Source organism: Rattus rattus, chromosome 9 (genome assembly GCF_011064425.1).
Source record: "Rattus rattus isolate New Zealand chromosome 9, Rrattus_CSIRO_v1, whole genome shotgun sequence".
In the NCBI taxonomy this organism is placed as follows: Eukaryota; Metazoa; Chordata; class Mammalia; order Rodentia; family Muridae; genus Rattus; species Rattus rattus.
The window spans coordinates 50,323,385-50,346,218 of NC_046162.1; the positions used below are offsets into that span (position 1 = coordinate 50,323,385).

The 22,834-nt window shown below is 51.5% G+C and overlaps 1 protein-coding gene across 3 annotated transcripts in view; it reads left to right on the forward strand.

Moving 5' to 3' along the window:
* Positions 1 to 17,161, forward strand: part of Kif1c (kinesin family member 1C) — a 29,872-nt gene extending 12,711 nt beyond the window's left edge. For all 3 annotated transcript variants that reach the window (XM_032913150.1, XM_032913148.1, XM_032913149.1), the window contains 7 exons: positions 3,657 to 3,736; positions 6,242 to 6,336; positions 11,165 to 11,248; positions 12,377 to 12,563; positions 12,688 to 12,760; positions 13,445 to 14,059; positions 15,866 to 17,161. In XM_032913150.1, coding sequence (XP_032769041.1) covers positions 3,657 to 3,736; positions 6,242 to 6,336; positions 11,165 to 11,248; positions 12,377 to 12,563; positions 12,688 to 12,760; positions 13,445 to 14,059; positions 15,866 to 16,543 — 1,812 coding nt within the window. In that variant the 3' untranslated portion in view covers positions 16,544 to 17,161. The remainder of the gene's footprint in view (positions 1 to 3,656; positions 3,737 to 6,241; positions 6,337 to 11,164; positions 11,249 to 12,376; positions 12,564 to 12,687; positions 12,761 to 13,444; positions 14,060 to 15,865) is intronic.
* Positions 17,162 to 22,834: the final 5,673 nt, after the last annotated feature.

A 22,834-nucleotide genomic window follows, 5' to 3' on the forward strand; every position in this document is an offset into this window, starting at 1 on the left:
TCTATCTCTTCTGATTTTATTTCCTATCTCAGAATTGCTAAGCAGTTCAGGCTGCCCTTTAAAATTTTTTCTCTTTAGTACCTTTACTTACTTTAGGTATTTCTGAGGTAAGAGTCCCAGTTATACTGTAACTCAGCCTTGGCTAGAAATCACTATGTAGTCCAGGCTGCCTCAAGCACAAATTTAACAATAGTCCTCGGGGTTGGGGATTTAGCTCAGTGGCTAGAGCGCTTGCCTAGGAAGCGCAAGGCCCTGGGTTGGTCCCCAGCTCCAAAAAAAAAAAAGAAAAAGAAAAGAAAAAAAAAAAAAAAAAAACAATAGTCCTCTTCCTTGGTCTCCCAAATTCTGGGTTTGCAGACATTCACTACCACACCCAGCTGTGGTTCTAAATAAAGTTCATCTAGAGAGCGGCTCTGTGGCTCAGCAGGTAAGGGCACTTACACCACGCCTGAGGCTCTGACCTCAATCCCTGTGACCCAGGTAGAAGGAGAGAACTGACTCCCGAAAGCTGGCCTCTGACTTTCACATGTACACTGGGGCACTAGTGTACCCTCCCGTGGTTAAGTAATTAATTAATAAACATGGATAAATAAAAAGAATGTCTTGATCTATTAAGCTGAAGTGCCCTCTGACGATTATATTCAGGCCAATTTATACTCCCAAGGGCAACCTGTAGGAAAGCCCGTTTGTCTTCATCACTCAATGCCCCAACCCTGGCTTTTTGTTATTGTTGGTTTAGTTTTACTTGTTGTTTTGGGGATTTTTTTTTTTTTTTTTTTTTTTTTTGGGGTATGGTTTCATGTTGCTCAGGCTGGCCTTGAACTTGCTATAGCCTAGGTTGATCTTAAACTCACTGTGGAGTTAATATTGGTTTCAACTTCTGATCCTTCTGCTTGCCTCTCCCTGGTGTGACAGATATAGCCATGTGCCACCATCTCTGGCTTCCCTCATCCATTTCAATACCCTTTGTTGGTCAGACTTTATCAATGTGATGGGTGAACAGGAGTCTTGGAATAGTTTGTACTTCCCTAGGGTGGTGGGGATGAACATTTCTCAGATGTTTAAAAGACAGGAGAGCTGTCAGGTTTACTGGCAAAACGGGTTTGGTAGGGCTAGCTTTAACGCAGGGATGGAGGGGTGCAAAGTTGGGTGAAGCTGTAGTTTGTCTTGGAAAGAGTAAAGACCCTAAGGGAAGACTCCTCTTGCCAGAACCCCTATTATTGAGCCCAAGGACTTCCTAAATCAGTGGTTTTCAAAGCTGAGCTTCCTTCCCAAGGGCTGCTGTTGGGAGTGGGGAGCAGGACCTCCCTACCTCAGCCTGGCTGATTGGCCCCTTGCTTATCTGCTTGATATCCTAGACCTCTAGATAAGGTTTCATTTGCACAAAGAGTCCTTGGGCTGAACAGAAACCGAAAAGCACTGCCTCAAGTCATGTCCCCTCTCCCAAGGGATAGGTCACTTTCTGCTGCCAGAGCCCGTCAGTGTCCGTTGTCTCAGGACAGCTCTGACACCGTGATGTAGGAGGAGATTCGAGTGTCCCTCGAGACAGTTCTGGCAGCAGCCACTGAGATGCCTAGGGAGAAGCAGGCACGGTCACACTGCAGAGTGGATCCCAGAGAAACCTTGGGCCTCTCCTAGCTGTTTTGCCTCTATGCCCTGTGCTTTTTGGCCTCAACACTTCTGCCAGTCTTTTCCCCTCTGAATCCTTTTCCTTCTGCATGTCAATGCCTTCATCGTCCCCCATGATGCATCCTGTCCTGCCCTGGTTGCCCTTCGTTCCTCTTTGCACGTGAGTTCCTGCTGAGCAGTGGGGTCTCAGTTCGCTGGGGGCAAGCCAGTGAACATATAATCCAAGCGAGGGTGTGAGAAAGTCTGCAGTCTATGGCTACTCAAACCTTTTTTTTTTTTTTTTCCGGGGCGGGGGACCGAACCCCGGGCCTTTCCGTTCCTAGGCAAGCGCCCTACCCCTGAGCTAAATCCCCAACCCCCCAACCCTTTTTATTTTTGAGACAGGGCCTTGCTATGTAGCTTCAGATGGCTTGGGACTCACTATATAAACCAGGCTGGCCTCTGGGTCAGAAATCCACCTACCTCTTTCTCTAGAGTGCTGGGATTAAAGGTGTGTGTGCCCAGGCCCAGGTCATTTTCCCTATTTGTAATGAGGGGTGTTTCCACACCAACTCTTGCTTCCCATGCTGGCTCTGATTGCCTGATAGACCAACCATGACTATATCTGACTCATCCCAGTCCCGCCCAGAACCACCCTGAGGTGAGTTAGAAAGCTGAAGCAGATCCTTGTATAGAATGGAGGCTTCATTGGTTGGAGGGCTTAGGAAAGCTTCACAGATGGGGCATTTGAGACAGACCCAGAGGGACATGAAGTGAATAATTTTGACAGTGCGGGTGGAGATGGTATATAGGCTGTGCTGGGCATGGGAACATGGTGGGGCTAGCAGCTCCCTCTGCAGCCAGAGATTCCCCAGACCTGCTTCTGGAGTGCTGAGCTGGGGAAAAGACCCTCAAAGGGCTTGGACATGTGGTCTGGGGCTCTCATAGGGAGGAGGCCCAGGAAAACCAGACTGTAGAGCGGAGCTCTAGCCAGATGGGAGTGTCCATCGAGGTCTCTGGCCATCAAGTGTTGTGTGCAGGAGGCTGGGAACCCAAGACTCATACAGGTCTGAAGAGGGATGGTCCAGGGACATGGGCCCAGGCAGCAACCATAGGGAAAGGCCTTTTACTGGGGTGACAGTATGTGGCCTAAAAGAGTATGGAGGGAACAAGTTCAGTGTGTTACCCAGTGCATACTTGGAGAGGGTGAGGGTGACATGAGAAGACAGGGGATGATGTACTGTGTAGGCAGGGAGCGGGTTACATGCTCACCACAGAGCAGCCTAATGACCGGCCAGATGTGTGTGAGGCCGTGGGCAGGAAGAGCTACAGGAGCACGTGACTCTGGCCTTGAGTGAAGTGGCTCAGGGAAGGGAAGGAGTCTGCTGCAAGAACGTGTTTTGTTTTATTTGCTTATTAGGCAGAGCCATGCTACCTAACCCAGGCTGTCCTTGAACTTGCAACCCTATTGCCTCTGTGCCTGAATTATAGATATACACATCAAGCTCAACTTCTGTTTGATTTTAAAATGGAGGGTGACACTTGGTTTTTACATTATTAAAAGCAATCCATGCTTATAGAAATTCAAGGCGTAATGGAAGGTGGGGTGTACCCATCTCCTGACCCTGCCTTGCTCTTCCCTGAAGTTATAGGCAGATTTGTGGGAAGAAGCAATGGGGCCGGGAGATAGAAGGAACACATAGAGACCAACGTTGGTGCCGGTGGAATCCAAGGCTTCTAGCCAGGGAGTCTGCGTTGCTGAGGCAGGACAGACAGGCTCTGGGACAGCTACCGGGGCGTGGGGGGCAGGGCTGGGGGGTGGCTTTTTAGGCCTGGTTGTGAGTGAAGATCCTTTCTGAGAGTTGGGAAACCAGAGGTGCTTGGGGAAGGCTGAGGGTGGAGCTCCCCAGCGGTAAGGGCAGAACGAGCAGTGGGCAGTACCAAAATCAGAGAGATGCCCACTGCTCCCCTCTCCCTTCTCACCTGTGGCCATTCTTGCTGATGATCATGACCCTTTAGCCCTGACACCGCTGCGTCTTTACCTACAGACTCCCCACCTGGTAAATCTGAATGAGGACCCCTTGATGTCTGAATGCCTTCTCTACCACATCAAAGATGGCATCACCAGGTAAACACTTTAGTACCCTTCAGGGTGGTGAGTGACTGCAGGCGGACTGACACACTGACCATTGTGGTTCTCTCTTTGGTGGCCACCGCAGATTCTCTAGGTCTCTGGACAACTGCCTCTCTGATGGCTTTCAGCCCTTTTTCTTTTCAAAGGTTTTATGTTTATTTATGTGCCTGTGTCTGCATCAGGGGATGCCGCATGCGTGCAGGTGCCCACAGAGGCCAAAGGAGGCACTGGATTCCTGAAGCTGGAGTTATGGCTGCCTGACCTGGGTACTGGCAACCAAATTCAGACCTCCTTAAGAGCAGTACATGTGGCTGTGTGACTGGACATGGTGGTGCACGCCTTTAATTCCAGCATTTGAGAGGCAGAGGCAGTTGTATTTACAGAATGAGTCCAGGATGGCCAGGGCTATTGCAGAGAAACTCTGTGTCCAAAAAAAAAAAAAAAAAAAAAGGAAGTACAAGTACTTGCTCTATGCTCCTCTTAACCAAGGAGCCTTCTCTCCAACCCTGCACCCCCCTCCCACTTTGAGGCAGGAGCTTACCATGTAGCCCAGACTAGCCTCAAATTCAAAATTCTCTAGCCTCAACATCCCAGAGATAGGCGAGATGGGTGTATAATGTATAATATGTGTACCTAACTCCTTTCCGATCTTGAGAAACTGCCGAGGCCCCCAGATCAGTGACCAGTGTTCAGTTTGGTGAAGGGCTGGTACTTCTTGGCACCTTGGTGGGGGGTGGCTCCTGGGGCAGAAGAACTGGTGGGAAATGGACTGCTGCTCTCTTAGCCTCTAACATTGCTTGGTAGCCCTTGCTGAGCCCCTGGGGAAGGCAAAAGGAAACCTTGCCTGGCCCTATGTTGTTGAGACTCAGCGCTCACACTAGGCTCCAGGGTTGAGCGAGGTGGCTGAAATAGCTGCTGCTAAGAAAACCTCCTGTAGGTAAAGGCATAAGCCTGCCCACCCACACCAACCAGGCTGCCCACCCACACCAGCCAGGCTGCCCACCCACACCAGCCAGGCTGCCCACCCACACCAGGCTGCCCACCCACACCAGGCCGCCCACCCACACCAGCCAGGCTGCCCACCCACACCAGCCAGGCTGCCCACCCACACCAGCCAGACTGCCCACCCACACCAGCCAGGCTGCCCACCCACACCAGCCAGGCTGCCCACCCACACCAGCCAGGCTGCCCACCCACACCAGCCAGGCTGCCCACCCACACCAGCCAGGCTGCCCACCCACACCAGCCAGGCTGCCCACCCACACCAGCCAGGCTGCCCACACACACCAGGCCGCCCCACCCACACCAGGCTGCCCACCCACACCAACCAGGCTGCCCACCCACACCAGGCTGCCCACCCACACCAGCCAGGCCGCCCACCCACACCAGGCTGCCCACCCACACCAGCCAGGCTGCCCACCCACACCAGGCTGCCCACCCACACCAGGCTGCCCACCCACACCAGGCTGCCCACCCACACCAACCAGGCTGCCCACCCACACCAGGCTGCCCACACACACCAGGCCGCCCCCCCACACCAGGCTGGCCACACACACCAGGCTGCCCACCCACACCAGGCTGCCCACCCACACCAGGCTGCCCACCCACACCAGCCAGGCTGCCCACTCACACCAGGCGCCCACCCACACCAGGCTGCCCACCCACCCAGCCAGGCTGCCCCCCACACCAGGCCGCCCACCCACACCAGGCTGCCCACCCACACCAGGCTGCCCACCCACACCAGGCCGCCCACCCACACCAGGCTGCCCACCCACACCAGCCAGGCTGCCCACCCACACCAACCAGGCTGCCCACCCACACCAACCAGGCTGCCCACCCACACCAACCAGGCTGCCCCACCCACACACCAGGCTGCCCACCCACACCAGGCTGCCCACCCACACCAGGCCGCCCCACCCACACCAGGCTGCCCACCCACACCAACCAGGCTGCCCACCCACACCAGGCTGCCCACACACACCAGGCTGCCCACCCACACCAGGCCGCCCCACCCACACCAGGCTGCCCACCCACCCAGGCTGTCCACCCACACCAGGCCGCCCACCCACACCAGGCTGCCCACACACACCAGGCTGCCCACCCACATCAGGCTGCCCACCCACACCAACCAGGCTGCCCACCCACACCAGGCTGCCCACCCACACCAGGCTGCCCAGGCTGCCCACCCACACCAACCAGGCTGCCCACCCACACCAGGCTGCCCACCCACACCAGGCTGCTCTTTCCCCTTTGCTGCATAATGGGCAGAAGTGGGACTTGGCCTTAAGGATCAGGGATGCCTCTGCTCAAATCCCGGCTTCAGTATTGCTTAGCTCTCCAATCTTGGTGTCCCCTCCCTGGACCCCAGGGTCCTTGTCTGTGAAATGAGATTACATTTGACTCGAAGAGCTGGATGAGCTGGCACTCCTGGTACTCTGGGGGCAGTTGACTTGACAAATATTGAACATGCTTAGAAAATGTCGGCCATTGCTCCCGCAGGGTTGGCCAGGTAGATGTGGACATCAAGTTGACTGGCCAGTTCATCCGGGAGCAGCACTGCCTCTTCCGCAGCATCCCTCAGCCTGATGGAGAAGGTAATGGCCAGGAGGGAGAGTGGAACAGCTAAGATGGAGGGGGTGCTGTGTGTTCCACCCAGAGCGAGCCGTACAGAGGAAGGGTGCGTCCTCTCCCTCTGCAGCTCTAAGCTCATGGGTAAGCAGTGTGCGCGTGGGGCTCTATGCATGGCTGTGGACAGCTGGGGTCTTGAGGCACAAGTAGCACGTTGCTGTACCTTGAATGGGATTGGGTAATGAGGAAATAGAAATACTGCCTTCCTTCATTCTTCTTACCCTTAGCACTGTGGTCATTATGTTTGGAACCCATATTTGTTTCAATGGGATATCTGAATTTGTCTCTGGGAAACGGATGGATACAGCTAAGGTGACAAAGGTTTCTGAGAGCTAGGTGACCTAGGTGTCTCTATGGTTCCAAAGCTGTGGGGACCTTTAGCCTTTAATATACTGGTGAAGCTTTTAAGAACCCCAGGTTCTAGTCAGGCGTGTTGGTGCACACCTTTAATCTCAGCACTTGGGAAGCAGAAACAGAAGAATCTCTGTGAGTTCGAAGCCAGCCTGGTCTACACAATAAGTTCCAAGACAGTCAGGGCTACACAGAAAAATCCTGTATTGAAAAACCAAACAAACAAAAGAATCCCCGGTTCTGAAAGTGACAGCATATTGGACATATCAAAACATCGCACAGTTTAGAGCGTTTGTTTTATGCTGTTGGGGATTGAACCTGAGGCTTCAGCCATGTGCCTGCTGGAGAAGCACTCTTAACGCTGGGCCTTGTGCACCACCACTGAATCTTCGCCCCCAACACATGTTCTGTTTGATTTGTGTTCTCTCTGTGTAGGTCAAACTGACCTCACACTCTTAGTCCTATTGCCCCAGCCTCTCAAAGACTGGGAATACAGACAATACCTGGCTTTCAGCACTTTTTATGTGTATGTGTCTGTGTGGGTATTCATGTATGATGAGTTCATATCCAGGTCAGAGAGTGACGTCGGTTGTCCACCGTGATTGTTTCCCAGATTGGTTTTCGGAGACAGTCTTTCTGTGAACCTAAAAGCCTGAAGATACAACAAGACTGAGTGGCCAGGGAGCTTCAAAGAGCCACCGTCTCCACTTACCCCAGCCCTCTGGTGACATTGTGCATTACCACAGTCCGCTCTTACTAGGGATGCAAAGCTCAGGTCCACATGCTGGTGCAGCAGGCCCTAAGAATTAGCCAGGAATGTGCACTTGGAGGCAGAGGCAGGAGGCTCCTTGAGCCCGGGAATTGGGTACCAGCCTAGGTAGTGTGCAGAGACCATTAAGTTAAGACATTCAGTTTCAGTTTGGTTCATGGTCAGAAGATTGGTGCAGTCAATCAGTCTGGTTCAGGTCCCCATGGTGAACAAGCTGTTGAATCACTTCAGAACAGCGAGCTATTGCCAGATCCCTGTTCTGTGGTTACCCCAGGCCATACATAGGCTTGGGAAGGGAAATAGTAAGAGTATGTGAGGCCTTGTAGAGCAAGCCCACATTCCAGGAATCCATAGTGTGTCAGAGGAGGTGACACACACAGCATGTGGCTGTGACACCTGCGGGACAAGCCCACGTTCCAGAGTGCATACATAGGAGGTGTCAGAGGAGGTGACACATGTTTTGTGTGTAAGACTATGACATATGTCACAATAAAAAACAGTCAATGTGTCTGTGCTCCAAAGGGTAGTCTGTAAGGTTTAGTCCATCTGGGCTATTGTTCTAACAACAGACTTAAGACTTACCAGAGACAGGTGGAGAAGGTGAAGGCACTGGGGACATACAGAAATTGTAGACTGACCATCTATATTTCTCTTTGAATTGTCTCAGCTCACAGGAGACAGAGCTGAGGCGTCCAGGTTAGGTAATCTGCTGTGGTAAACAGCAGAGCTGGATCTCAACAGATTGACAGTTGCAGGGGCTGTGCCCTTGGCTGTGCCCTTGGCTGTGCCCTTGGCTGTGCCCTTGGCTGTGCCCTTGGCTGTGCCCTTGGCTGCTGGATTCCTGAGGGTTCGAGAACCGGGAAATGAGAGCTGGGAATGTGACTACTGTGGTAGAATCCTCTTGTAGCTTGTATGAAGATGGGAGTTTGCACTTCAACACTGCACACAGCCGACACGTGTGCTAGCATGTGTCTGTGATCTCAGCTCCCCAGGGAAGGAAGTGGGGGTGTGCGGGGAACAGAGAACCAGGAGTTCAAGGCCATCCTCCCTGTCTCAAGAAAGGGTAGTAAAGTCTCCTCTGACTGGTCTGGAGCAGTCACCTTACCTGGTCCTGTTTTCTTTCTGTAACACCACACCTGCTCCATTCTTTAGATAATCTTTAGATAATCTGCTTTTAAAAATTGTTAGAATTCCCAGGCAGTGGTGGCATACCCATTTAGTCCCAGGACTCAGGAGGCAGAGGCAGGCTGATCTCTGTGAGTTCAGGCCAGCTTAGCCTACAGAGTGAATTCCAAGACAGCCAGGGCTACACAGAGAAACCCGAAAAACAAACAAAAGTTACAATCATCCTGTTGAAATATATTCTTATTTATTGTCTGTGCATGCGTGTGGAGGTCAGAGGACAACTTTCAGGGATCAGTTCTCTCCTTTCACCATAAGAATTGAACTCCTATCAGGCACGGCAACAAATGCTTGTACCCTAGGTCATCTTCACTGGCCTTAAATTACCCTAGTCTGCATCCACCTTACCAGCCAGGTATGGGTCTGTGAGAGCAGGGATTGGTGGTTTTGACCTGGCATAGGTAGGAACATAATGAATGTGTATTGGGGCATGGTGGGAAATAAATGAAGGCAAGATAGACTGCTCCCTACCCGCCAGCCTATTGCTGCTCTCAGTCATGCAGTGATGCCCTAAGTCACCCATCACACCTCAGCTGGGAATCTCCCCACGCCTCCACGGGAACTGCGCCTGTCCTCTGTAAGCTGGGGTTATTTGTGCTGCCATGGTCCTCCCTCTGCATCACTAGTAGGCCAAGTACCCTGTCTGTCTCTCTGTCTGGTGCTGGAGTCCGTGCTGCTTTCCCTGTTTTTCTATTACTTGTAGTGTAAATATAAACAAATAAAAACAAACAAACAAAACGGGGCTGAGAGCCAGGCTTGGTGCCTTTAATCCCAGCACTTGGGCAGGTGGAGCTCTGTGAGTTTGAAGCCAGTCTGGTCTACAGAATGAGCTCCACAATAGCCAGAGCTACATAGTGAGACCCTATTTAAAAGATACAAAAGTTGCTGTGAAATGAAATCTGATGTCCTCTTCTGGTGTGTCTGAAGACAGCTACAGTGTACTCATAATAAACAAACAAACAAACAAATAATCTTTTAAAAAACAAGTTAGGCTGAGGATATAGCTCAGTGGTAGATCCTTAAGTTTAATCTTTTGTCTACCTGTCTGCCTGCTTGTCTGTCTGTCTGTCTCTCTGTCTGTCTGTCGGTCTCTCTCTCTCTCTCTCTCTCTCTCTCTCACACACACACACATACACACACACACACACACACACACACACACACACACACACAGAGTAAATAAATAGGAGAAGTCTAGACATGGCGGCACACAGCTTTAATCACAGCATTTGGAAGGCAAAGGCAGGCAGATCTCTGAGTTTGAGGCCAGCCTGGTCTACATAGTAAGAGTTCCAGGACTACACAATGAGACCCTGACTCAATAAATAAAGGAATAGTTTGCATAATACATTATATTTTCAACTACTCTATGAATAAATTCCAAAGCCTAGATTGTTGAGTATCCCTGGCTCAGTAGTCATAGATCCTGGGCCTTTGGAACTGGATCCTGCAGTGACAATAAGAAACCACTTAAGAGGCTGGAGAGATGGCTCAGTGGTTAAGAGCACCCGACTACTCTTCCAGAGGTCCTGAGTTCAATTCCCAGCAACCACATGGTGGCTCACAACCATCTGTAATGGGATCTGATGCCCTCTTCTGGTGTGTCTGAAGACAGCTACAGTGTACTTATATATAATAAATGAATAAATCTTTAAAAAGAAAGAAAGAAAGAAACCACTTAAGGGAGGTTGGGGATTTAGCTCAGTGGTAGAGTGCTTGCCTAATAAGCGCAAGGCCCTGGGTTCGGTCCTCAGCTCCGGAAAAAAAAAAAAAGAAACCACTTAAAGGGGCTGCTTTGTGTGTCTTTGTGCTCCTGCAAGCAGCAGGCTCAGCGATAGACAGGTGCTTGGGTTGGGATTTTTTTCCTTTGTTTTCTGAGGTAGGTTCTTAGCCATGTATTGAGACAGCTCAAACCCACTATGTAGTTCAGGCTGGCTAACCTCAGATGTGCAGCGCTCCTTCTGCCCCAGCCTCCTGAACAGTGGGCATTCGGATACGTGGCACCCTGTCCAGCTAGAGTTGGGCGGACTTTATTTATCCTATGTTGGCTGTGACTCCAGAAGGTTAACCAGATGGCAGCCATTTGCAAGATGTAGGAGACAGAGTTCCCACCGGAGGCACGCAGATCTGGATGGGACAATGTTAAGGAGACAAGTGGGAATGGATACCTGGAAGGCAACAGTGTGGGGCTCTGTCTGGTCGACTCTAGCCTCTGAGAATGATAGCTGCTAGGCCGTGGTTAGGGAATGTGGTGGTGGGTCCGTAGGAGCTGCTACAGAGGCTTCTGGGAGTCACAGTAGGTCTCTAACCCTCCTTCTGCTCTTCTTTTCCTGTGCTGCCTGCCACCAGAGGGGCTGTGGCACCCCTGCAGGTACTGGGGTGGACCTGGTGGTGCACGTGTGCTTTGGGGGTGAGACAAGGTGGGAGTCTAACCACAGTGCGTTGTTCTGAGAGTCTGATCTCCCCTGTTCTTCCTTTATCCCTCCACTCAGTGATGGTCACATTGGAACCTTGTGAAGGAGCTGAGACATATGTCAATGGGAAGCTTGTGACGGAGCCGCTGGTGCTGAAGTCAGGTAGAAGACGTGTCGCAGAGGCTGGGGACATAGCTCAGAGGTAGAGCGCTTGCCTAGCATGCGCAAGGCCCTGCATCCAATTCCCAGTACCATAGACGCACACAAAAGATGTGTTACAGAGTACAGGTCTGGGACATGGCCTTCCTAGGAAGTTCAAGGACAGGGCTTTCTGGGCACCTTCTAGGATGAGACCTAGGGATAGATCAGAAAGAGCAGAAAGAGGGGACAGAAAGGAGCTGGGAGAAAAGATTAAGGTGTGAAGTCTTGGTTTCTCTTGCTTCCCTGGGGACATGGGAAGAGGATGCCTTTTCCAGCAGCTCACCTGAGTGAGCAGGTGCTCCTGGGGTCCACACCTGAGTGAGCAGGTGCTCCCTGGGGTCCACATCTGAGTGAGCAAGTGCTCCCTGGGGTCCACACCTGAGTGAGCAGGTGCTCCTGGGGTCCACACCTGAGTGAGCTCCCTGGGGTCCACACCTGAGTGAGCAGGTGCTCCCTGGGGTCCACACCTGAGTGACTAGGTGCTCCTGGGGTCCACACCTGAGTGAGCAGGTGCTCCCTGGGGTCCACACCTGAGTGAGCAGGTGCTCCTGGGGTCCACACCTGAGTGAGCAGGTGCTCCTGGGGGTCCACACCTGAGTGACTAGGTGCTCCTGGGGTCCACACCTGAGTGACTAGGTGCTCCTGGGGTCCACACCTGAGTGAGCAGGTGCTCCCTGGGGTCCACACCTGAGTGAGCAGGTGTTCCTGGGGTCCACATCTGGGTGACTAGGTGCTCCTGGGGTCCACACCTGAGTGAGCAGGTGTTCCTGGGGTCCACACCTGAGTGACTAGGTGCTCCTGGGGTCCACACCTGAGTGAGCAGGTGCTCCTGGGGTCCACACCTGAGTGACTAGGTGCTCCTGGGGTCCACACCTGAGTGAGCAGGTGCTCCACACCTGAGTGAGCAGGTGCTCCTGGGGTCCACACCTGAGTGAGCAGGTGCTCCTGGGGTCAGCAAGAGGCGCATTGACTCTGTTTCAGTTTTGAGGTGGTAGGGTGGCAGGTCCCCTGGAATCAAGGGTAAGATCTGTACTTGGGCCAGGGCATGGCTTTGCTGCTGTGGGTAAGCAAATCTCTTCCTGTTTCCAGGCAACAGGATTGTAATGGGCAAGAACCATGTGTTCCGCTTCAATCACCCGGAGCAAGCACGGCTGGAACGAGAGCGCGGGGTCCCCCCACCCCCAGGACCCCCCTCCGAGCCTGTGGACTGGAACTTTGCTCAGAAGGAGCTGCTGGAGCAGCAAGGCATAGACATCAAGCTAGAGATGGAGAAGAGGTGTGAGGGGTCCCCCATGGGTCTCTCCAACCTCTGGGACCCTAGCATTCTCCTGTTGGTAATGCCCACTGAGGTAGCTCCAGGGACCCTCCCAGCTTCTCCATCCCTCTCTCTCTGATCCCAGGCTACAAGACTTGGAGAATCAGTACCGGAAAGAAAAGGAAGAGGCTGACCTTTTGCTGGAGCAGCAGCGGCTGGTGAGGGACAAGTGGGGGTCCAACAGAGCCTGGAGATGGGCAAGTGGGCAGACTAACAGTGAGGCTGGCATCATCTCAGCCTAGCTTTGCTCTCGGTGTCCTGGGTGGCATCTAGCAGGAAAAGTTAGGAGAGAAAGGTGAAGTAGAAGAAACCATTGCCATGTACAGGGAACTAGCACACTCCCTGGACTGCGGTGGTCCTGGCCCCTTGAGATCACTTCCAAGTACCATCATTCATGTAAGATTGTGCCTTAAATGGACTTTCGAGTCTTTAACCTCATCCTAAGAGTAATACATAGTCATTTGCTGCATAATGACAGTACTGTCAATGACAGACCATGTATACAGGGGTGGTCCCACGAGATGCTATCAGCTAATAATGTGTAGCTGCCTGACTTATTTCAGTGCAGTCTGCAGTGCCCACACAGTGATGGAATCATTTTAGGACACACCTCTCAGAACGCATCTCTGTAGTTACATGGCTTATGACATATTCTCTCAAAACCCCAGACTCAATTAACTGCTGGCTCGCCAGCTGCTGTTGTAAGTGCTTAATCATCAGACTTGGCTTTGCTGTCCAGACCAGTCCCTGAGAGGCGGAACAGGTCCTGGGTCCAGGTGTACTGAGTGGTTCCCTGTGTCTGGTCTCTGAGGTGGCCTTAGTTCTCTTCTCTCTGGCCCTAGTATGCAGATTCTGACAGTGGGGAAGACTCTGACAAGCGCTCTTGTGAAGAAAGCTGGCGGCTGATTTCCTCCTTGCGGGAGCAGCTGCCCCCTAACACAGTCCAGACCATCGTCAAGCGCTGTGGCCTGCCCAGCAGTGGGAAGCGCAGGGCCCCTCGAAGAGTTTACCAGATCCCTCAGCGACGGCGGCTGCAGGGCAAAGACCCCCGGTGGGCCACCATGGCTGACCTGAAGATGCAGGCAGTGAAGGAGATCTGCTATGAGGTGGCCCTGGCTGACTTCCGTCACGGGCGGGCAGAGATCGAGGCCCTGGCTGCTCTCAAGATGAGGGAGCTGTGCCGGACCTACGGCAAGCCTGAGGGTCCTGGAGACGCCTGGAGAGCTGTGGCCAGGGATGTCTGGGATACTGTGGGTGAAGAAGAAGGATGTGGAGGCGGTGGAGGTGGTGGTGAGGAAGGAGCCCGTGGGGCAGAGGTAGAAGACCTCCGGGCTCATATTGACAAGTTGACAGGAATTCTGCAGGAAGTGAAGCTGCAAAACAGCAGCAAGGACCGGGAGCTGCAGGCCCTGCGGGACCGGATGCTCCGCATGGAGAGGGTTATCCCGTTGACCCAGGTAGGAAGCCTGCTGGCTATGTCTTCCCTCCCCGCCTTCAGCTCTTGCCTGCCTGTCCGGCAGCTTCCCCTCACATCCCAGCTTCCTCCTCTGTGCTTTGGAAAGGCTTACTGAGGTTCAGCAGGCACTGTTTCTGTCTGTTGAGAGTGTGAGTCACATGCTTCACAGTCTCCAGTATCCACTGCTGGGCAGGCCACAGCGCTTGATACTGAAGGTAGATTGTGTATGGACTGGAGAGATGACTCAGCCATTTAGCTGTTCTTTCAAAGGACCCACGTTCAGTTTCTAGCACCCAGTTAGTTGCTTGGAACTCAAGTGCCCTCTTGTGGCCTGCATGGTACATGAACACACATGCAGATTATTAGAAATAACAGATTCTACAGGCTTCAGCTGGTAACTGCTTGCCACCAGAACATGAGTATATGAGTTCAAGTCCCGGAACCCATGTTGGGTACAGTGGTGCACCTTTATAATCCTAGTACCGTAGGCAAGAGGGATGGAGACAGGCCGATCCCTAAGGTTGTCGGCTGTCTGCCTAGTCTACTCCGTGAGTTCTAGGGCAGTAAGGGACCCTGTGTCAAATAAGGTAGACACACCTGAGGAGGACACCCGAGGTTGTCTTCTGCCCTACACACACCCTTGGGCCCATGCACATGCACACATACGAATAAAATATCTGCACAAAGCCACAGTGGCGATTGTGGACTAGTTGGTTATTATAGCACCTGACTATAATCCCAGCACTTGAGAGGCAGACACAGGAAGGTCAGTAGTTCAAGACCAGTGTGAGGTAGGTCTCAAAAAAAAGTAGAGATACTGACATCCACCAACCCCAGCATACCAAGTGTGTCTCTGGTGATCTGCGTTTAATGGACTCCAAGGTGTTCTGAAGTACATTTGAGAACCACTAATGGAGAGCAGCACATAGTTACTTGAAGCCTGTTCTATGTGTACACATAACTGGCCTCTGATCACTCTGCACAGATAGAATGGGATACTCTCCTTTTCCTTCCTTTGCATGGATTCACTCAAGTGCCCAGTAATGTGCCAGCCCCTGGGGTTGTTGCAAGCATCTTCTCTGTTGCAGCCACCCTTAAGGGACACCACAGACGGTTATAGTTAAGACTTGAGGTTACCAAAGGCTTCTTCTCCAGGGGGCCTTCTGGTCCTGTCCCCTCACCTACCCCACTCCATCCTCTCCAGCTTGCTGGGCATGCTCACATCTCAAGGCCTTGGGCCTGTTGGTCTGTTTGTCTCCCTGGTTCTCCCCCAGCAGTCATTCTGCTGGCTTTTCACTTCCTCCAGGCCTTGACAGAAGTACCGACCTCTCGGTGAATTCATGGAACCACCCTTAGCTGGCTTCCTGCCCTTCCTTACTCTGTTCTGTGCCTGAAGTGGAGCGCACTTAGTTCTTTTTTTTTTTTTTTCCTTCTTTTTCGGAGCTGGGGACCGAACCCAGGGCCTTGTACTTGCTAGGCAAGTGCTCTACCACTGAGCTAAATCCCCAACCCCGCGCACTTAGTTCTTAACAGCACTCGGTGGCAGATGCTGTTATTGCTGACATCACTATACACATGGGGCTGCTGAGGAAGAGAGAAGTAACAAGCAGTGATGGACCACACAGCTAAGGGGTGGCAGACAGGATTGAGTTCATACCGTTTAGTGGTAGGTCCATGCTAGCGTCGTTATTTCCAAACCATACTCGACATGCTGTCAGTCACTCTGGGCTCTTCTAATGAACTCCTTGAATCACATGCACTCAGCACGCGGCTCGCCCCACATCTCTCTTCTCCTATTCTCTCCCAGGATCTTGAGGATGATAATGAAGAATCTGGTTTGGTCACCTGGGCCCCACCCGAAGGGTCAGAGGCAGTAGAGGAGGCAGTGCCCAATGACCACTCACCAGCTGTCCGGCCCTCCTCACCACCCCAGTCCAGCTGGGAGCGTGTGTCAAGACTGATGGAAGAGGACCCTGCCTTCCGTCGCGGTCGCCTTCGCTGGCTCAAGCAGGAGCAGCTGCGGCTTCAGGGACTGCAGGGCTCTGGGGGCCGGGGTGGGGGACTGCGCAGGCCTCCAGCTCGCTTTGTACCCCCGCATGATTGCAAGCTGCGCTTCCCCTTCAAGAGCAACCCTCAGCACAGAGAGTCTTGGCCAGGAATGGGGAGTGGCGAGGCCCCAGCTCCCCAACCCCCTGAAGAGGTCACTGCACCCCCTCCTCCCCCTAACCGCAGACCTCCAAGTCCCCGAAGGCCCCACCGTCCTCGCAGGAATTCCCTAGATGGAGGGAGCCGATCTCGGGGAGGGGGTTCTACACAGCCAGAACCCCAGCACTTACGGCCCCAGAAGCACAACTCTTATCCCCAACAGCCCCAACCTTACCCAGCCCAGCGGCCAGGGCCCCGGTACCCACCATACACTACTCCTCCACGAATGCGAAGGCAGCGCTCAGCCCCTGACCTCAAAGAGAGTGGGGCGGCTGTGTGAGTCCCACGCTGGGCAGACAGGGCCTAGTGGGGCCCTTGCTAGGAGAAAGGTGCCCGCTGCTTCCCCAAGAAGCCGGTGGCAGGGAGACCAGAAAGCAGAGAGCAAGAGAGAGGGAAGGTCCGAGTAGGTGGTAGAAGATGTTGAGAGAGCTGGAGGCTGAGGGAAGGAAGAGGGCGCGGAGTTGCCAGGAGCAAACCAAAGTCAGGGAAGAACCGTAGGAAGTTGTCTTGGGGCTACCCGTTGCAGGGGGGAGTCCCACAAACGCTGCTATGGGTGGGTGGGTGGGCTGGGGTCTGCATAGCCAGTGTTTGACTTTCTTTTTGAGTGGATGCAACGGGGAGAGAACCAAGAGTGAGGTGGGTTCTCCTCCCCGGCTCTTGTCCGTCCGTCTGTCCGTCTGTCTGTGGTGGAGTTCTGTTTCCAGGGTGGTGTGGTGGGATCCTAAGTCATTCCCTTCCCCTTCCAGGCCTCCTGCTATATTTAGGGGACCTGTCTGGTTTGGCTGGAGTCCCGCAAGAATGTGGGACCTCTTAATAAAGGATAGCAAACAGCTTGTGGCTGGCTGGGTTTTAGTAGAGGTTCAGGTTATGCGAGTAAAGTGTATCATCGTTTTACTAAGCGTGTCATCTCACGTCATTTCTGCACGTGTGTCCACCTCAGCACTCGAAGCCGGCAAATGCTGCCATCCAGTTACCTTGAGTTGAAAACCTCCAGTTCCTCTCTTCAGGGTACACAGCCTGTACTTTCATTTCTGTTTGCTCTGGGTCTCTGCTCAGGTCCTGTACCCTCAGTGACCTTACAAAGGAGGGAGAGCTGTGTGGGGCAATGGGGTCTTTCAGCCTGTCAGCGCCTAGGTGGAGGATTTGGGGTTCTACCTCATTGACTTACCTCCTTGTTTGAAAGGTGTCTGGGCGGTGAGTGTTGATCAGGCTTCTGCACCTGTTGTGTTTTCATTTTACCTGCGTTACTTGCCCCTTCAGAAGGCCACATCCACCCTCCTGAGTGCCATTTCAAGAGCCAGGCATTGTGGTGAACACTTTGAATCCCCACAGAAATAGGCAGATCTCTTGAGTCAGAGGCCAGTCTCATCTACAGAGTTAGTTCCAGGGTAGCCAGGACTGCACAGAGAAACCCTGTCTCCAAAAACAAACCAAACCAACAAAAAAAAAAAAAAAAAGAAAAAAAAGAAAAAGAGAATCACTTCCTACCTAGTTAGGTGTCATGTGGCCCTTCTTCGAATGATGCATTGGAATGCTGAGACAAGAAAATTGACACAGGTTCAAGGCCAGCCTAAGCTGCACAACAAGACCCTGTTTTATTTTTTATTTTTCTTTTTTCTTTTTTTTCAGAGCTGGGGACCGAACCCAGGGCCTTGCGCTTGCTAGGCAAGCGCTCTACCACTGAGCTAAATCCCCAACCCCAAGACCCTGTTTTAAATGATTCCTCCCCAACAGTCTAAAATGGTTAAAACTTTTAAAAATAATTTAGATGGTGAATGTGAGTGTGGGTTTGTGTACGTGAGCACCATGCCTGTGGGGGACAGGACAGTGTGTCAGATCCATGGGACTGGGCTTGTGAGGCATTGTCTATGCTGTGCGGTGCTGTGCTGGGGTTCTCTTCAAGAATAGTATGTGCCCTTAACCACTGAGCTATCTGCCCACCCTAGAGTTTAAAAAAAAAAATAATAAAAATTCGGAAAGTACACTGTGTTTGTTTTTAGCTCTGGTTTGAGTAGCAAGCATAGCAGTGCCACATGATAAGTTTGCAGGGTCAGTTGTACCCAGCATAGCCCCGCGCTTGCTGAGTCCCTGAGTCACTGCATTTTTATCTTGTTACTTAACATTTGAGCTGCTGCTCCGCAGCTTCCTGAAGTCAGTCAGACTTGTGCAAGCAGACAGATTGACCCAGATCCTCCGAACTGACCCAGGGCTCTGAGCAGGGATAACATGCGGTTTCTTCTTCCCCCTGCTTCTGGTACCTTGATTTTGACACTTGTGATTGCTGGGTTTCTAGAAAGCTGTTGACTGTGATTTAGGACCTGGAGTGTAATGGGTACTTTGGGGGCAGTGTTTACTTGAGCGGGTTTATGATGTGGTTGGGGAGAGTAAGTGTAAGCAAGAAAATGATAGAGTCCGAAGCTCTCTGCAGTCAGGGTGAGCTGTATGGTACAATGCCCCAGTCCAGATGGGGGGTGGCGGGCAATCCCAGTTTCAGCTACAACTGGACGCCTTTTCTCTAAGGACCGCATTATGTAAATAGGTAGACTTCAAAAAAATTGAATTCAGTCTTCCACATCTGTCTTTAACAAGGTGAATAGACAGGATTTTATTCAGAGAAGTGCCCATGTTTCTCATGTACGTATGCCAACCCGTGCCGTGCATCTCAATTTGTCCTTAACCCTGCTCCCATTTCAGGTGGGGAGGCAGGTTTGATTGGAATGAGTTGCTGAAGTGTGTAGTTCTTCAGTGATGAAGTTAGGGCTCCAACCCAGGCTAACCCAGACGTCATCCAGCTCTTCAGGATACAAGGGTATTGTTCCCTCCAGGGTCCACACTGCCCTGTCCCCTGTATCCTTCCAAGTGTACCGTAAGCCTGCCTCTAGCTTCTGGTCTCTCCCGCTTTGTGCTGTGGACAACTGAGAGCCGCTAATTCAGGAGCCTGCTCTAAAATCATGGGATGTTGCCTAAGCAGTCCGCTGGCTTTCTGGCCCTCTCAGTTCTGGCACCGCTACAATGTCTCCCTTGGTTTCCCTGGAGATCCAGTTAGCTTTTCCTCCTTTCCCTCTCAGGGGCTTCTTTTGGTTAGTTGCACAGACTGGGGCGCCACCTGAGCTTTTTGGATCGTGAATACATTTAGAGATCTTCCGTTTCGTTTTGCCCTTCATACACTGGTAACTTCTGGGTTTGGTTTGAAATTGTTCTTTTCCTTAAAAAAAAAAAAAAAAGGGAGTTTTGTTTTAGGTAGGAGACATACAACATTTTATAAAAGGTTTATTGTATTTATATGTGAGTACACGATAGTTGGTCTTCAGACACTTCAGAAGACAGCATCCCATTACAAGTGGTTGTGAGCCACCATGTGGTTGCTGGGAATTGAACTCAGGACGAGCAGTCAGTGTTCTTAACCACTGAGCCATCTCTCCAGCCCAGGAGACATTTATATAGTCCAGATTGGCTACAAACTTGTGGCCTTCCTACACCAGCCTCACAAATTCAGGGATTACAGGGGTTCACTACCAGGTCTAGCATTTTCTTTTCTTTTCTTTTCTTTTCTTTTCTTTTCTTTTCTTTTCCTTTCTTTCTTCCTTCCTTCCTTCCTTTCTTTCTTTTCTTTTTTTCTTTCTTTTTGTTTTTTTAGACAGAGCCTCTCTGTATAACCCTAGCTGACCTGGAATCTGCTATGTAGACCAATTTTCCTGTCTTCTGAAGGGAGCTGCGATTATAGACATGTGTCCTTTTGTTTTTGGTTTTCTAGTGGGATGAGTCCTGCTACTGGCCTAGAATTCTTTATTTATACCAGGCTGGTCTTGAACTCATACAAGTCCACATTTATCTGTCTCTCAAACTCTGGGGTTTAAGTCTGAACCACCATGCTCAGACTGATTTTATTTTTGCCTGTCTGTCTATCTTGGTTTTTTGAGACAGGATTTCTCTGTGTAGCCTCAGCTGTCCTTGAACTCACCTTGAAATCAGAGATCTGCCTACCTCTGCCTCCTGAGTGCTGGGATTAAAGGCATGAGCCACGACTCCCTGGATCTTTGATTTGTTTTGAAACACTCGCAATGTGCAGCGCAGGCTGACCCTACATGGCCTCAGTTTTCAGCAGCTGTCCTGGCTCAGCCTCCTGAGCTTGTATCGTTGTGCAGCCACTGCCCAGAGCCAGAGGTATTAATGAGGCAGCAGAATGCCTAGGACACCAAATTTGTGCTGGTGAGTCATGCTCGTTTAAGGAGGAAACTTAAAACCAGCCTGCCTTGGGTGAGGTTCCCTATAGTTTTATGGGCATATGAAGAAGATGTCGCAGACTCAGGTTTCCAGAGATTCTGTGTGAAAGAGTAAGTCGATAATACTGATGTGATTGGTCAGAAAGTGGAACTCAGGATGACAAGAATATACCCATAGTTCTGAAGCAAAACAATATTGCATAGCTGGTGACATCGACTCTTTAAAAGGGCAAGGAGGGCCCAGTGACATGTGTAGCAGGTAAAGGAACTTGCCTCTCAAGCCTGATGACTTGAGTTTCATCCCAGGACTCCCATGAGCACATGCACACCAAATACAATTACTTATCTTTTTCAGCTTGCTGTGTTTTTCAAGGAAGGGTTTCTTTGTGTAGCCTTGGCTGTCCTAGAACTAGCTTTGAAGACCAGGCTGACCTCAAACTCACAGAGATCCATCTGCTTCTGCCTTCCTAGTACTTTAATCCCAAGTGTGATCAAAGCTGTGCGCCACCACTGCCTGGCTCAAAATAAAATTTTACCATAATAAAGACAGCTGGGCAGTGGTGATGCACGCCATTAATCACAGCATCCGGGAAGCAGAGGCAGGCAGATTTAGTTTGAGGCCAGCCTGGTCTACAGGAAGTGTTTCCAGACAACCAGGTCTACACAAAGAAACCCTGCCTCAAAACCACCCCCACCACCACTCCCACTACCATTACCACAACAAGATAAACAAAGAAGGCATCTCTGGTTACTTGGTTAAAGATGGCTTGGTGCTTGCCTCTTCATGTCAAAAGACAGCAAGCAGTCTCTGACGCTCTAAGAGAGATTCTCACTCTTTCCCACCTCTGTCTCCACCCTCCTCCTTTTGTTTGCTATTGGGACAGGGTCTTACCATGTAGCTCTGCCTGGCCTGGACCTTGCTATGGTAACCAGCTGTGCCTTGAACTCCCCAGACATCTGCCTGCCTCTCTGTGCTGGGGTTAAAGGTACAAGCCACCAGCTCATAACCCACTCCTGTGGTTCTTGAAGGGCAAGAGGAGGCCATGGTACCATCCATGTGGTGGAGTATCCTGTGAGGTGTCTGGTCACCATATGGGCGTTTCAGAAGCTGCTTCTCTCATCCCTAAGCAATTCCATGCATGGAGCTGCACGATAGCTTCCTCACTCCAGCTCCCTTCTGTCCTCCTCTTCCTCCTGAAGAAGGAATGTTTTCAGACATGGGGGGAAGTCTTGCTGTGAGCACCGGTACTTTGTAGGCTGTAGCTTGTTGCTGGCCTGCTACCCTTAGACATGATGCCTGGACTGAGAAGTACAATCAAAAGCTGTATTAGGGAGTGACCCCATGGCCGCTATAGTGAGCCTCTGCTAGAAGCCCACTGACGCTTTATTTTTAAATTTTTTTTTTTCTTTTTTTCGGAGCTGGGGACCGAACCCAGGGCCTTGCGCTTGCTTATTTTTAAATTTTTAATTTTTGTAAATGACCACGAGAAATGCTCTTGCAAAGCTGGAGAGAAATGGTCTCCTTCCCTGGAGTTTAGACCCCATCCCTATAGCTGATAAACCTGCATACAGTAAGGGACTTCAGAGCTCACAGCCTGGGCTCCAGCCACCTGTGTGCCCTGGGGGCATCTGTGGACCTCAATTTTCTCCTTCTCAGTCCAGAAGCTCTAATAATTCAGTGGAGCTGTTGGGAAACACCTGTGGGAAAGAAGGGAGGTGTTGCAAAACAAGGGGAATCCTACAGGATGTCAGTCTCTCTCCAGCCCAACCCTCATCAAACAGGCATCCCTCCCGTCACCCCTCCCCCAGGCCTGCTTGTCCCGTGGTGGTTGTTGTCCGCTAGGGGGAGAAAAGTCACAAGTTCCTTTAAATGGCGTCTGTGCTTTGAGAGCGCACGGCCGTGCCTGTGCCTGTTCCTGTTGCTACAGTGACCGCCGCCGCCTCTTCTCCCGTAGGACCAAAAGTGCATGTGCAAAGAAGCGGGCTGGTATTTCTGCTTCTTGCCTGTCTGTACCTGGGACTGGGGATGAACTGGAAGACCAGACAAGGGGAAAAGGAACTTGCCAGAGTTCTTCCTCTTGGACTTGCCTTTGTCTTGGTTATTACGGAAGGGAAAACATGACTCCCTTTGGAGTTACAATTCCGTTCCCTTAATGGATGCTCGTGAAGTGAAAGAGAAGGAACGTCTTCTGCGATGTGAAGTTTACAAGATCAACTAACTTAAGGAAAATGGTGCCTCTCTGCTAGAAGTTTGGACTGAGTTTTGCTTTGTCTGAAATCTAACAAAGTAGAAGGGGCTGGAGAGGTGGCCCAGAGTGGTTTAAGAATACTTCAAAAGAGGGGTTGGG